This window comes from Corylus avellana, chromosome ca1 (assembly GCF_901000735.1).
Source record: "Corylus avellana chromosome ca1, CavTom2PMs-1.0".
NCBI lineage: Eukaryota > Viridiplantae > Streptophyta > Magnoliopsida > Fagales > Betulaceae > Corylus > Corylus avellana.
In genome coordinates this window covers 22,713,494-22,729,176 of record NC_081541.1, presented here as the reverse complement: position 1 = coordinate 22,729,176, position 15,683 = coordinate 22,713,494, and the positions used below count along the sequence as shown (strand labels likewise).

Sequence of the window (15,683 nt, the reverse complement as noted above, 5' to 3'; positions counted from 1 at the left end):
ACAAACAATCATCTTTTGAATTATGTTAGAATTAATCCTGACAAGCTTAATAACAAACAAACATGAAGAGAATTCTACATGTAATTATAATGAGAAATTGTTGTCTTTCTTAATTGCTTTTTTTTTTCTTTTTTTTTTTTTTTTTTTTTTGGGGAGCGAAGGTACTCTTAAATAAGACAATATTGCTCGTGAAATGAACTTAGTTCTCTCCAGCCCAAACAAGTAGTACGCCCTAAGAACAAAAATACTCTTCAAAAAAATTTAAAAAACACTTCAAATGATTTTTTAAAGAAAAAAACTAAAAAGTAAAAATTAGAAAAAGAAAAAGAAAAACCAATTTTATAAGGATTTGTTTTTAAAAAAATTTTAAAATTTTAATTTTATTAAAACAATATAGAAAAAAAAATTAAGACGAAAAAAAAAAACAAATCAATTTATAAAGATTTTTTTTAAAAAAAAATATAATTATTTTTTAATTTTTTTAAAAAACGAAAAAAAAGTTTAAGTTAAAAAATGAAAGAATGAAAAATTAATTTGTAAGAATATTTTAAAAAAAAAATTAATTTTTTGAAAAAAAGATACAATTTTATTTTTAAATAAAATTAATTTATAAGAATATTTTTTTTTAAGGAATTAATATTTTGAGACAAAGTTACAATTTTATTTTTTAGATATTATCTGTTTTTTTTTCTATAAGAGTACTTTTATGTTTATTTTGTCTTTTTGCTTATTTAGGGAGAGCATTAACATTTGTTGGTAGTTTAGGAAGAATATTGACGCAATTGGTAGTTCGGGAGGAATATTAAGAATGAATGGTAGTTTGAAATAAGTATGTGTACTTTTTCCTACATAAGATTCTGTTATTTGTAAAACAATTTAAGTATTAGGCAATAAATTTGTACTTACAACTCTTTGCAATGTCAATTTAATACACTGGATTGAAAAAGTTTTCTTGCAACCTAATTTAGAAAAAAAGAATCGGTTAATGAATAAGATAGCTTTACGGGACATGAGAATTAGAAAAAAAATAAAAAAAATGGGGAAAAAGAAAATGGTTAAAAATAGAAGATGACGAATGAAAGGACACGCATGGGTTTCTCGAAGAAACGCAAGACAGGTTTTCCAAAAATGAGTTTTATAGTTACAATAAATTTAACTTAAACCTTCCAAACGCTCACCAAATATAGAGAAGCGTTAAATTTAGCCGAACAATAAGAAAAGAATAGGAGGCTTCAAAGGCGGTGAGTTCTAGAAATAGGACATAGAGTCCGTTTCTGTTGGGTTCCTCACGTCTTGATTTCACTTATATATACACCCCTCCTGCATCACAAATCTCTCACCGAACAAAGCTACCTGTGTTTTGTCTTTGATATCCTCAAAACAAAACGTTTCGCTACAGAAACCTCAAGGCAAAACACAGTCCAACCATGGCAGCATTCTCGTCAAAATTGTCATTGGTTCTGTTCCTCTCTTCTCTCTTCCTGCATTCAGCATTAGGTATGTATCATTTTGTTACATGAATACGTAATGGAATAGATTTTAGATTCTGAGGGAACCTAAACTAGATTTTAAGAAAATTAAGACCTTTTAAATTTTGAGGAAACTTAAAACCCTTTTCAAATACAAAGTTTGGGATTAATTTTCTAATTAATTTATTAATGAGCTTGACATCTCTAAATCGACAATTACAATTCATAGTGAAGGTAAAAGACTAAGAGTTTGTTTGGAATTGCGTTTGAGAGGTTTAAAAGTACTTTTAACACTTAAAAAATCTGTTTGAAGAAAAAAAGTACTCTATTGAGGGTCCAAAAAGCCTAATAATGGCTAAAACGCACTTTTGACAAAAGCTTAAAAATAGGCTTTTGTCTAAAGTTCTTTTTGACTTAAAAACTCTATTTTTTAAAGGAAATCTCAAACAGGCTCTAAGTAGAATAAACTACTCTAATGATAATACTTATCTCTAATATTTAAATTATAATCCCTACTTCTAATGTTATCTATAAAGATAATATAATATCCTAAGATATTTTAATCTTAAAATACTTCTATTATTAGACTCCTATGTTAATAATTAATATATTTGGGTGCAGCTGCGATTGTATGCGAGGATGTGCCAAAGAAAGTCTGCGCGTTTTCGGTCGCGTCTTCGGGGAAAAGGTGTTTGTTGGAGACGTCGGTGGCGGGCGATGGAAGCGTGGAGTACGAGTGCAAGACATCGGAGGTGATGGTTCAGAGGATTTATGAGTACATAGAGAGCGACAAGTGCGTTCAAGCATGTGGGGTTGACAGGAAAATGGTTGGCATTTCATCGGATGCCCTGCTTGAGCATCAATTCACCACCAAGCTTTGCTCCCCAGCTTGCTACCAGGAGTGCCCCAACATTGTGGACCTCTACTTCAATTTGGCTGCCGGCGAAGGTAGGAATTTTTCCCAACTTTGAAATGGATAAAATATAATAAAAATTATTCTTGTAAATTGGTTGGGAAATCCATTTATCCCAAAAACTTAAAGGTATAGAAAAAGATTAATTTATATTCTAACAATTCCTTGCCCACTAATAGATTCTTGCTTCTAAATATGTAGAAGTAGTATTTTTGTCTTTTTATTTTTTGAGGGGATAAAAATAACACTCCAGTATAACTAACTGAATATTCTCTTTTTTCAAATAAAAAGGAAAGGATCTTAATTCCTATAAAGCAGCCTAGCTAGGACTGTGCCGAAAACTTCATGATATATATTTCACTTAATTTGGTCCCTTTTTAAAAAATAAAATTGTTTTTCTTCTCCATGAATCAAAGAATTGTTCATTCAACCGATGAAATTCATAACTAAAATTGTTCTCTTATATATATGTTTTCTGATTTTGTGATATATATATATGTGGTATTTTGTAACATGCATCCCATTAATGTATATTTTTGTATCACTTGTTTTGTCACATGCAGGAGTATTTTTGCCAAATCTCTGTGAGAGTCGGCGCAGCAACCCTCACCGTGCCATGAGCGAGCTTTTGAGCTCTGGTGTTGCCTCTAGCCCCGCCGCTGCCCCATATGCCGTGTAAACACATTGCGTGCGTGGTTTCTTCAGGACCATGTTGGATAGCGATATATAAAGGGAGAGTAGAGTGTGAAGAGGATGGTTTCGTTGGGCAGCTGTGTTCTGTCTTAGGAAGCAAGCACGTGACGGGCACGAGGGTGTCCCCGGAATGTTTGTCTTCAATTCCTCCAAATTAATAAATGTAAACCCCTCTCAATATCTCCTTAATTGGCTACCTCCTATTATTATCAATCGGTCGTGGGGAACATTAATTATTGACTAGCTTCATAATAATTGAGTCTCAAATTGCCTCTCAATTTTATATTAAATTTCTCGTTGGTCTTTCACTTGGGTAAGTAAGTGAAATAGGGAGGGTCCAGTTAATACATTCAAGATGGTAAAATTGTCCAAATATTTTTAGGATAAAATTTTTGGACAGTACTACTTTCCTAGTCGCATTAACCGGACCCTCTCAATTTCATTTATGTTGGCAACGTGTCATGGATCAACACCAAGCATAGACTTTCATCTAGAAGTTCTAAATAGTTCTAAATGGCACAACTTTTGAAATTGCATCTCCCGAAATCACATACAACTTTGTGCACCTAAAATTCAAACACCCAAATGATATGCTCTAAGCTAAGTATTCAATAGATTATGCAAACCCAAATACAAGCAGGAATCTTAAATTGAACGAGAGATCCACAAACCATCGCAAAATGATAAAAGAAGATTGCAAAGCAATTCGATATGAAACAATGGGATCCAACATTTTTTTAAAGAAACTCTATGCACGTAAGGAGGAGTAATTCTAGAAGTCTCTCATGTATTCCTCTTTAGTCTCTCCAAGAATGATGTAGCTATTAAAATCACCATTTGATCAAAATATAATAATGATAAATTACAAGTCCAATGGTGATTTTAATAGCTACATCATTCTTGGAGGGACTCAAGAGGAACTTGTAGCATTACTCCGTAAGGAGAGGGAAAGTTCTAGAAATATTCAATGAAGTCAACAAAATCACATAATCCCAAAAACTCAAACAAACACAATCTTCCAAAAAAAAAAAAGAATCCAACAAAGCTTAAGCAAGAGAAACAAATTAAAACTACAACATTATTATTCAAATCTTCCAATAAATCATCAAACTTCATACCCAATAGGATAAATATTCCCTTGGACAGGGAAAACAACTGAAGATCCAAGGAATACCTTGCCCTAGGCCAATCCCCAACCCAAACTGGCTAAGCAAGAGAGAGATCTAAAAGAAACCTTTTAAAGGTAGAAGAAGCAAATTGTTGGATGTGGAGGAAAGAGGGAGCATCGTCGGTGGAGGATCTATGTGTCAGCTATTGTAACACTCCCAAAACCTTATTGAACTATTTTGGTATGGTTACTGGTAATTCCTCCAGTGCAATTAACTAGTAACTAACTCAAGGGATCGCCCATAACAAATCAGAGTAAATATTTGCAGAAGGGAAAATGGTAAGATTTGAAATTTCTAAAACTACATGGTACACAAGTATTATCAATCATCTGCACGGAGCTTCTACCAAAAAGTCATCCTAGTCAAACTTGGTACTCGAAAATATCCACCCGGCACCTTCATCCTAGCGAATCCTCTAAATCTCAAAGAAGACCACCTAATAAGCCACAAATACCGCGTAAGTCTAAGACTTAAGTAAGTAAACCTTTATAGTTAAGAAAGAAATGAGCTTATGAGTTCCGGTTATGTCTACTTGAATAATAAACATGAGTTTTCACTAATATAATAGGTGTTGCCCTTTCTATTACACCTCAAATTGCAGTTTTGGTTTTTAAGTTGTTAGGTTTTAGTTTGGCCTAATTCATTGAAATCTCTTGTAATTATTTCGTTGTTTAAGCCTTTGGGAAGTAGGAGTTAGGAATTCAGGGGTTGGGAAGTGTTCCCTATTTTCCCGTCAGAAGCCTTATCAATACGGGCTCGAGACAGCACTTGACAAAGTGCTCACTGGTTTCCCGTCATGAACCCTGTCAGGACGAGCTTGTAACAGGACTAAACTTGAAGCTACTTTTTTCTCATCAAGAGTCGAGTCAGGACAGGCATGTAACAGGAATGAAGCTGAAGCTACTGTTTTCTCATCAGAAGTCTCATCAGGACAGGCATTTAATGGGATTGAAGCTGAAGCTACTGTTTTCTTGTTAGAAGTTGCGTCAGGACGGGCATGTAACGAGAGTAAAGCCGAACCTACTGTTTCCTCGTAAAGAACCTCGCCAGGATGGGCATGTAACGGGACCAATTTTGGACTCCCTGTTTTCTCATCAAATGGAGCGTCAAGATAGGACATGTGACCAGGATGAGTAATTTGTTCTTCTCGTCATGGCGACACTACTTTCCCCGTTAAGACCTGGATTTTCCAGATTTGAAAATCTGAGAAATTTTGTTCATCCCATCATAGCTAGAAATGAGTCCCATTAGGACGTGAAGAGTAAAATGTCTTCCCTATAAAAGGATTTTCGTGTCACTGTTCACTATAGACTTTTTGGGAGAATTTTCTATGTGTAAGTCTCAAATGTTCTCTTCGAGCTCTATGTCTTGGGAGTTGTTTGTTCAAGAAAGGACGTGATAAAGCTTCAGGGCTATCCTTTGCTCTTGATTGGTTATTGTTCATTCGTTCCACTACGCAGAGATTATTGTTTGGTTACTTGGTGAAAGGAGTGTACTGAATGGTCGATGAGGAGATGCACTCCAAGAAGATGATTAGGCTGGAGACAAGCTAGGAGCTTGTTGTTCTTACTAAGTCTATAGGTCCTCCAGGGTTGTGAGTATCGTCTAGTCTGTAATCTAAATCTTCATATAGTCAGTTTCCGGGTTTGGCTACCCTGGAGGGGTTTTTACCTTTGATTGGTTCAAAGGGTTTTCCACTTCGTAAACAAACTTTGTGTTGTTTTTGTGATTTTTTTAAATTTTGTTGTGCATGCTTTATTTTACTAAATGGCTTAGTTCCATGATGTTTATTTGGTGATTAGAGGTAGAACACGATCCTCGTATTCTTTCAGTTGGTATCAGAGCGAGTTCACACAATTTTTGACTCACATCCTGAACGTGTTCACTGACCTCTTTTTCTAGTACCCCTCACATTTTTAATGGGAATGATTATGCTCACTAGAAGGTCCGTATGAAAGCCTACTTGAAGGGGCTTAATGATAATATATGGATTGCTGTTGAAAAAGATTTTGTTAGACCAGATGGTGATTTTGACAAGTGGAGCAAAGAAGATACGGTGAAGAGTATCTGCATTTCTCCATATGAGTTTCGATGAATCACTCTTTGTAAGACCTAGAAGGAAGCTTGGATATTCTTGAGAAAAATCATGAAGGTTCAAAACGGGTAAGAAAGGTCAAACTTCAAATGCTTACATCTCGATTTAAGAGTATGAACATGAAGGAAGATGAAACTTTTGGAGACTTCTATACTCAACTGGGTGAAATTGTGAACACTATGCGAGGGCTTGGTGAGAGAGTTCCTGAAGTCAAAATGGTTGAAAAAAATTCTTCGTTCGCTTCCTCCTAGATTTGACACCAAGATAAGTGCAATTGAAGACAACAAGGATGTAGAGTTGCTAGATGTCGATGAACTTGTAGGTTCTATCATTACCTATGAGAGTAGGAGATTCTCCCCCAAAGCCAAGAGTACTGGGTTGAAAACTTCCAAGAAGGAAAAGGAAGTGGTTTATGAAGAATCTAGCGATGACGAGTCCTCTAATTCTGAACCAATAGCTATGCTAACCAGGAACTTCCACAAGTATCTGAAGCATGCAAAACGGGCTAGGAGGAGATCATCATAGTTGCCATCCAAAGGAAAATTTCAGAAGGATTCAAGAGACAAATCCTACAGGGACAAGAAAAATCGCTTCCTTCAATGCTATAAGTGTCAGGGATTTGGTCACATCAGGGTGGACTATGGAAACCTGAAGAATGTTAAGGAAAACGCCATGAATGCATCATCGAGAGATGAATTAGAGTTAAATGACTCCGATGATCAAAAAGGGAAGAAGGTTGTTTACATGGCATTTCCTACCACCATTCAAAGTTCTAGTGGTCCTACATCAGCAAGTGTTGATGGTGAGTCACATGACGAAAACTCAGATGATGGATCAATGAAAAGCAGTAGTCATCTTGTGTCCCATGACACTCTTGTCAGAAATTGCATTGATGCAAGAAAGAAGTGCAAGGACCTCCTAAAGCAATTGACTGCAGCTAAAGAAGAAAACATTTATCTTCAAAATCTATTGGATTCAGACTACAAAACTGAGAAATCCCTAAAGGTAGAAAATAATTCTTTGACTACCAAGTTGTTTGATATTAACAAAATTTGTGCAAATTTGCAGGATGAAAATCAGTTCTTGATGAACGGAATGGACGGGATCAAGGGATCAGAAGATGCCCACAAATAGGACTCTATCAATGAATCTCCCTTTATCTAAACTAACCATTCTGATCATGAAAAAGTCATTTGGTGATAAACATGGAATTGGATATCATCAAAATGCCTCCACTTCAAGAAATGCGGTAGCTTAAAAAAATTTGATAAATTTTGTTCCTGCTTCACATGCTTCACATGTCGTGTTAAGTAGTCTTGAGAAAAATGACAAGGGAAAAGGTAGAATCCCACTTGTCATCTTTGTGGCAAAATAGGTCATATCTGACCTTACTGCAACCGTCTCTCTCATGGATCTCCAATTAAGGAGAACTCAAATGACTACGATTTTGAGACACACAATGACCCCCTTAACCAAGTCTTTTCCTTTATGAAGGACATTACCTTTAGGTTGGACAAACTTGAAGGTAATTAGGGTCCTATCTAGATTGGGTTGGGGTTACATGTCTAGGTGTCTCTGTGAATTGTGTTATCATGTGCTCAAGGTCATGTATTGTGTGTTGTAGTGACTTGATTCCATTGTTCTCATGTTTCCTTTTGATTTCTATTGTTTTCACCTGTTAAAATCTCTAAGATGTGCACCTTGAGTCAAGGTAGCAATCCTCCTCTGTGTTTTACCATTAGTTGGTTTTCCCTAATTGATCGAGTGAGTTGTCTCTTTTGTCTAATTGACTAAATGTGAACACTGCTTGGACAGATTTCTTACATTTGAGATGGTTCTTTGAGAAACGTTTTTTTTGGTTGTCAATCTCTCAAAGGCATTTCACTTAAAGCAAATGTTTCTAAAACGAGGATATTCTTTTTACCAAGTGTCTCATGTCTCCTCAGTTTGAAACTCTGTTTTTGATCTGAAAGTTTACTAGGATCATGTTCTTCGTCTAATCGCCAAATAATCAAAGCAACGAACTAAGCAATTATCAAATTAAAACAAGCACAGCGGAATATAAACAACATCGCAAACACAACACAAGATTTGTTTACAGAGTGGAAAACCCTTTGACCACCTAAAAGGTAAAAACCATTACGTGGCAGCCAAACCCAGGAAATCACTATATATGAAGATTCAGAGTTACAGACTACACGATACTCACAACGTTGAGGACCTCTAGACTTAGTAAGAACAACAAGCTTCCCAGCTTGTCTCCATCCTGACCATCTTCACTGAATGCATCTCCTTATCAACCCTTCGGTGGACTTCCTTCATCAAGTTCACCAAAACTAAAATTTCTTGTCATCAAACGAATCAAGGCAATACACCAACAATCATGAGCGAAGGACAGCCTAAGGCTATATCACGTCGTCTCTTGAATCAATCTCCTGAGACCCAGCGTGTGTAGAGAAAATTTGAGACTTATATCAACAAAAAAGCAGAGAAAGATATTGCGTAAAAAGTCTGCGGAAAACAGAGCCGCAAAATCCTTCAATAGGAGGCCATTTCCATCTTCACGTCTTAACGGGACACTTTCTCATTATGACAGGAAGAACAAATCCGTAGATTTGAGAAATCCATGTACTAACGAGAGAGCGGTCTCGTTCCTACGGGAAGAACAAATGTCTCCTCTTCCGCACATGCCCCATTTTAACCTACCTTCTAACAAGAAAACAGTAGGTCCAACATTGGTCTCGTTACATGTCCCGTCCTGACAAAGTTACTGACAAGAAAACAGTAGCTTCAGGTTTCCTCTCGTTACATGTCCCATCCTAACGAGGTTCCTGACGAGAAAAGAGTAGCTTCAGGCATGCTCCCATTACATATTCCGTCCTGACGCAACTCCTAACGAGAAAACAATAACTCCCCGTTACATGTCTCATCCTAACGGCACTCCGTCCTAAAACGGTAACTCCCCCTTACATGTCCCGTTCTGACAACACTTCTGACGGGAAAAATAGTGAGCTACTCCAACCAACTCTTGAAAGCCTAAAAGCTATTCCCCAAAGTTTTAAACAACAAGAATACAAGAAACATCATTGAATAAGGCCAACCTAAAACCTAACAATCTACCCCTTTGGCCATTCAATGACAAAACCCTAAACAAGGTTTAAAACTTTTACAAACACAATGAACACAAGGTTTAACAACTAAACATAAAGAACACAACATGTGCAACCCTTCTAGACCAAAGTGCTAGGTCATGGAACACTGCACCAATGACGATCGTTGCACTAATTCTATCTCAAGGTATAAGGTATCAAGACCACACACTATCCTGATTCTGAAACATTCCACACATACTACATTACCGCACCATATTCAATAACAATGACAAATAAAGCAAGATAGAAGAGAAACAGATACATCAAAACAAATCTAAATGAAATATTGTTTGACAAACTTAAACCCTTCACCCCCTTTTTATCATAATGGACAATGGGAATGTTGTCAAGAGCTGCCCCATCCTCCACTTCTTCAACCCTCACTTGTTCTTTCAAAAAGTGTTTATGATCCTCAAGCGTCTTTTCTAACTTACCCAACTGCTTGGCAGGTAAAGATCTAGAGCCACCTGAAGTAGAAGCAGACGAGGAGGATGTAGAAGTGGAACTTCCTCTTTTCTTAGATTTTGAAATAGTCAACCAGTCACAGGCAGAAGGTTGACTTGCAACAACCTCATTTTGACATCGAGGCACAGAGAAATGAGTTAACACTTTGCTAATAGCCCAACCATAGGCAAGACCCAGAATTAAGGCCTTTGAATCATGAATAGAAACAATGCCATCAATAGTTACAGAAGCAAGATCAACTCTGTGATTCTTAAGGCATACAAGAACCGTTTGCTTAGAAGATGGAGCACAATATCCACATATATTTGAGAAAAACTCCCGAACCAAATCAGGAAACACAGCAGGTTGAGGCATAGTGAAGGGAAGCCATTCTTTACTCTCAAACACATGAGGAATGAACCAGAAATCTTTAGAAGAGAATTCCAACAAGGTGATAGGACGCTCATCAATAACCTTCCAGCCAGAGACTTGCTTTGAAAGAAATAGAGCTTGCTCAGAACTAGTCTCAAACCTCCTAGCAAAAGCAGCTTCACCAGCTTCAACTGCTGACTGAGTCATAGGAGGAGTAGGACAATTAGCCACTCGAGCTCTTTTGATAGAATGGACTATCATATTAGAACTATTTGTCACTTTCTTCCCAACTCTAGAGGATTTCTTGCCTTTTGTGGAAGTCTTTGAAGACATATATACACAAAGAAAGACAAGAACCTTAAGTCCCAACTCCACAACAACACACAATCAATCAAGCCCAAAACACAAACTTCTCAATACACACGATCAAACCACATGTCTTAGTCCCACAGACTAAGAGTTTTTGCAAAGAACAAAGGAAACCAAATGGAAAATTTTCAACTGAGTAAAGAAGAGTAATCGAAGGCCACAATAGGTAACAATACCCAAACATGAAAAACTAGAAACATGTTTACAAGAATCACAACCAAACCAACCACAACACATAATCAATCCACAATCAATCTCACAAAATCAAGTAGAAGTGAGATGCATACCTTAAGTCGATGAAGAGAAAGAGGAGATTCAGCCAAAAAAGCTTATAGAAAAGCAATCTAAAATAAAAAATCCACGGTAAAAAGTGATATCCTCTATTCGGACGGCATCAACAAAAATTCCTCCTGCTTCTTTTTGTTTTTTGGCAACCATTCAACAAGAAATAAAAAAATAATAATAATAAAAACAATTCTTCCTATAGAGATAAACAAGAGATTCAAAAGTCAATTAATCCTCTGGTCACACAAATTGGAATAGACACATTCACATATTTAATTCTCATAAGAAAGAATTTTAAGAAATCATTCCAACTAAGGCATAATCAGTGAAGTGAGTGATCATTTAAAAAACAGAGGATACATAATTCAGACATCAGAAGTCAAGATGTCATATAGGAAATTGTTTATCACTTTAGACAAAAGTCAAACCCTTCTTCTCTGATTCTTGAGCAAAAAGTCACACACCCATTCCTCCTCAATTGTCCAAGTCATTTGTTAGAAGAGGAAACAATCCCTTGGGTGTTTCACCTTTTACCGCAATGCATAGACACTGGCGTTTTCTATAAGCATCAAAAAACAAGACATCATTTGAAATTTACAATTTAGAAGGGACACTTGATCTTTGATCAATTAGCTTGTCATTGTAGGACGTGATGCCATGAACATTTGAGAAATCAGACATATGATGTCAATTTGTAAAAGATAAAAAACAAAGTTTCAAACTAAGCAGGCATGAGATACTTGGTAAAAAGAATATCCTTGTTTTCGAGACATGTGGTTTAAGTGAAATGCCTTTGATAGATTGACAACCAAAAACAGCTTGCTCAATGAATCATCTCAAATGTAAGAAATTAGACCAACAGTGTTAAAATCAAGTCAATTTGACAAAGAAGCATCTCACTCCACCTGATAGGAAAAACCAACAAATGATAAAACAGGGAGGAGGAATGCTATCTTGACTCAACATGCATATCTTCAGGATTTTCATAGAAGGAAGCAACAAGAAACATAAGGAACCAGCAAAGAAAAACAAGGGCACAAGAAAGTAGTTACTGCAGCACACAATACATGAGCTAGAACACATAATATCACAATTGACATAGTGAAATAGCCATGTAACCCTAACCCAATCTAGATTAGACCTTGATTACCTTCAAGTTTGTCCAACTTAAAGGTAATGTCCTTCATAAAGGAAATGATTTGGCTAAGGTGGTCAAAGTGCGTCTTAATCTCATAATCGTTAGAGTTCTCCCTAATTGGAGATCTATGAGAGTGACGGTTGCAGTCAAGTGAGATATGACCTATTTTGCCACAAAGATGACAAGGTGGAACTTTCCTCTGAAAAGGTATTCTCCTCATAGGAGTATGAGAGATTTGTCCACTGAACCCTCTCATTCCCAGAAAATTTGGAGGCCTATTACTAATTCTACCTTTTCCCTTGCCATTTTTCTCAAGACTACTTAACACAACATGTGAGGCAGGAACAAAATTAATCAAATTTTTCGAAGCTACCGCGTTTCTTGAAGTTGAGGCATTTTGATCATATTCAATTCTGTAACGACCTAGATTTTAAAACTCTTATTTAAATAATATTAAATAGATTAAAAATATAATCAATAAATTAGAACAATGATATGTGGATTAATGATGTTAAATAACTATTTAGTGTTAAAGGTATATTACATTGATTTTTGACCTCTTATGTATATTACTTCAATTCTAAAAATTTAGCTTCACTAATATGTTTATGAGCATAATCAAACCCAATCTAGTGAATAAATTATTTATATTGGTGTTTAGCGAAGTCATAAATTAATTTGAAGCTTTGCAATTTTTAGCCTAAAAAGCAGTGTCTTAATTTTCATACTGTGTAAATGAGATTAAAATTGCTAAAGAAAGATACCAAGGCTAGCCACCTTTGTTGAAAGCTTAAAGTCTTCTAGTAATGATGATTATAGTAAATATCATGATTATAATGATTTAATAAGGCAAGTGGCCAAGTGGGAATGAAAATAGTTAAAGCCTAAGTTGAATTGGAAACTTTGTGTAGGCCAAAAATAGACTTAAACGAACTCGGATGAAGTCGAACCCAAAATATAAAATGTTTGTCTTGGAGCCCTCTATCTACTCTCAAAATTTCGTGTCAATCGGAGTACGTTTGGACATTGAAAAATGGATCGGAATACACTGCCCTCATTTTGGACGAAAATTCTAATTAGTATAGAGCATGAAATATGGACTAGGTTCATACTTTTGGTTAAATCCATCTCAACCCTTAGATCAAATGTGTAAAAATAAATCCTAACCATTCATTCTCTTATAAATAGAGCCTTAGCTAAATTCACTTTCACTTAAGTTTTTACAATCTTAGAACAAGTAAAATTGTTTGCTCCTCCTTTCATTTTATTTCTTAGTTCTAGTCAAATACCATATAGCCTAGATCTTTTCTATAGTATTCAAGCGTTTTTCTAAAACTAGCCACCTAGAGAAGATTTGGTGGAGTTTTACTTCTAAAGGATTATTGGGTAAGTGTTTCTTGTATAAATATCATGATTTATTGCTTTTATTACTTGTCCTCATTTAATTGTTTAAAGACCCAATAAGCATATAATGTAAAATAAAGTAATGGATACAAGTGAATTAATAATAAAGAGTTAGTGGACAAAATCAATTAAGGACTTATAATATTATCTATATATTATTTACTTTACAGTATTTACATTTAGTCATTTCTTTTATGTCATTTAAATTTCTGTTCATATTTCTGGCGGTAAGGACCATTTGATGTCATCCCCGAAATATGCATTATTTACATTCAGTTATTTCTTTTATGTCATTTAAATTTCTGTTCATATTTCTGGCGGTAATGACCATTTGATCTCATCCCTGAAATATGCATTATTTACATTTAGTTATTTCTTTTATGTCATTTAAATTTTAATTCATATTTTTGGCGGTCATCCCCAGAATATGAATCCAATATTTACATTCAGTCATTTCTTTTATTGTCATTTAAATATTGATTCATACTTTGGTAGGTACGGACCATTGGTCTCATCTCCAAAATATGAGTCATGTTTTATATATATTATTTATAATACTAGTTTGTATTTAATGATACTGGCCATTAGCCTCGTCACCAAAAATGAATTCAGGCATAAAGCTAGTTATAAGTAACTATCTTAGATTAATATAATAAAATGAGTAAGTAAAGATGAAGTGACGGATAATAAATAAATATAAAAAGATGAGGGTCTTTAAACAATGATATTATTGGAGAATGAACTAAGTATTGTTTGTATGTATGTATGTATTATATGCAGAAGTGGAGCAGAATACTACACTAAGGAGAGTAAGTATGGATATACTTACTGAGTACTAGCTTTGTTTTATTGTTATAGGAATTCTTATTTTGTCTTATTGATATAATTTTGCAATACAACGGCTGCATAATGTGTCTAATAAAATGGGCTGATAAGATAGCCACCTTAAGAACAAGCTGGGTGGATTGCCGCGAGGAACTGTCGGTATCTCAGTGGATGGGGGTATATAACCGTCCAAAAGGCCTAATATATAACTAAGCTGGGGCGGTGTAGTTGCCCGCACCAAACAGGTAAACCTCTAAAGTGTGAGGGACATAACGGACGTAAGCGGGCTGAGAGCTCATGAGAAGAGGTCTGAAGAAAGATTATCATAAAACACAAACTAATCTGTCATTACGCTGCATTCACAACTCATTCATTATTATATATTTTAGTCTTTGATCTTATTTGTTCAAACTAGTCTTTTTAGTCTTTATATCTAGGAAAATAGATTACTCACTTGTTTGCCTATGTAAATATGATAACGTCATCTTTACATAGATCTTGATGCAGGGATAGAAAGTGAGGACGATGGTCCTTTTACTAGTTTTGATGGTTGATAAACCATCTGCTGCAAGATTTATGCTTACTCTATGGAGCAAGTCTCATTTATGTTAATCGCTTTTATTATGTATGGTGATGTGTGTAAACTTAATAGATATTACTATGTTAATTTAGGTGCCGTCTGTGGCATATATTTGGTACACCTAGTGTCTACATATGTTGTAATGAAAACCATGTTTCTATTTTATTTAATAATATATCACCTCGAGGTATTTCAGTCAGCTCAACTGTGTTGTGTAAGTTATTCCTAGGTCATAGAAAAAGAAAAAAATATACATACTCCGCTGTAAGATTGTATTTTCTAAAGTTACAGCGTCACGACTTCGATATTTGCTAGTTCAAATATCGGGGCGTTACAAATTCCATGCTTATCACCAAATGGCTTTTGCATGTTCAAAATGGTGTTTAGTTTAGAAGAAGGGGATTCATTGATAGAGTCTTCTTTCTGGGCATCTTCCGATCCCTTGATTCCAGCCATTATGTTCATCAAGATCTGATTTTCACCCTGCAAACTAGCAAAAATTGTGTTAGCATCAAACAACTTGGTAGTCAAAGAATTATTTTCTACCTTTAGGGATTTTTCAGTTTTGTAGGCTAAATCCAAAAGGTTTTGAAGAGAAATGTTTTCTTCTTCAACTGCAGTAAGTTGCTTTAGGACCTCCTTGAACTTCTTCCTAGCTGTTCAATTTCTAACAAGAGTGTCATGAGACACAAGATGATCGCTACTTTTTCATTGATCCTTCATCCGAGTCCTCCTTATATGACTCACCATCAACACCTGCAGATGCACGATCATT

The 15,683-nt window shown here is 35.4% G+C and overlaps 1 protein-coding gene across 1 annotated transcript; it reads left to right on the top strand.

Annotated features, from left to right (window-relative positions):
• Positions 1 to 1,358: 1,358 nt before the first annotated feature.
• Positions 1,359 to 3,308, top strand: LOC132168008 (uncharacterized). The gene is made up of 3 exons (XM_059579068.1): positions 1,359 to 1,497; positions 2,091 to 2,417; positions 2,946 to 3,308. The coding sequence occupies exons 1-3, from the start codon at positions 1,428 to 1,430 to the stop codon at positions 3,059 to 3,061; spliced, it is 513 nt and encodes a 170-aa protein (XP_059435051.1). The 5' UTR covers positions 1,359 to 1,427; the 3' UTR covers positions 3,062 to 3,308.
• Positions 3,309 to 15,683: the final 12,375 nt, after the last annotated feature.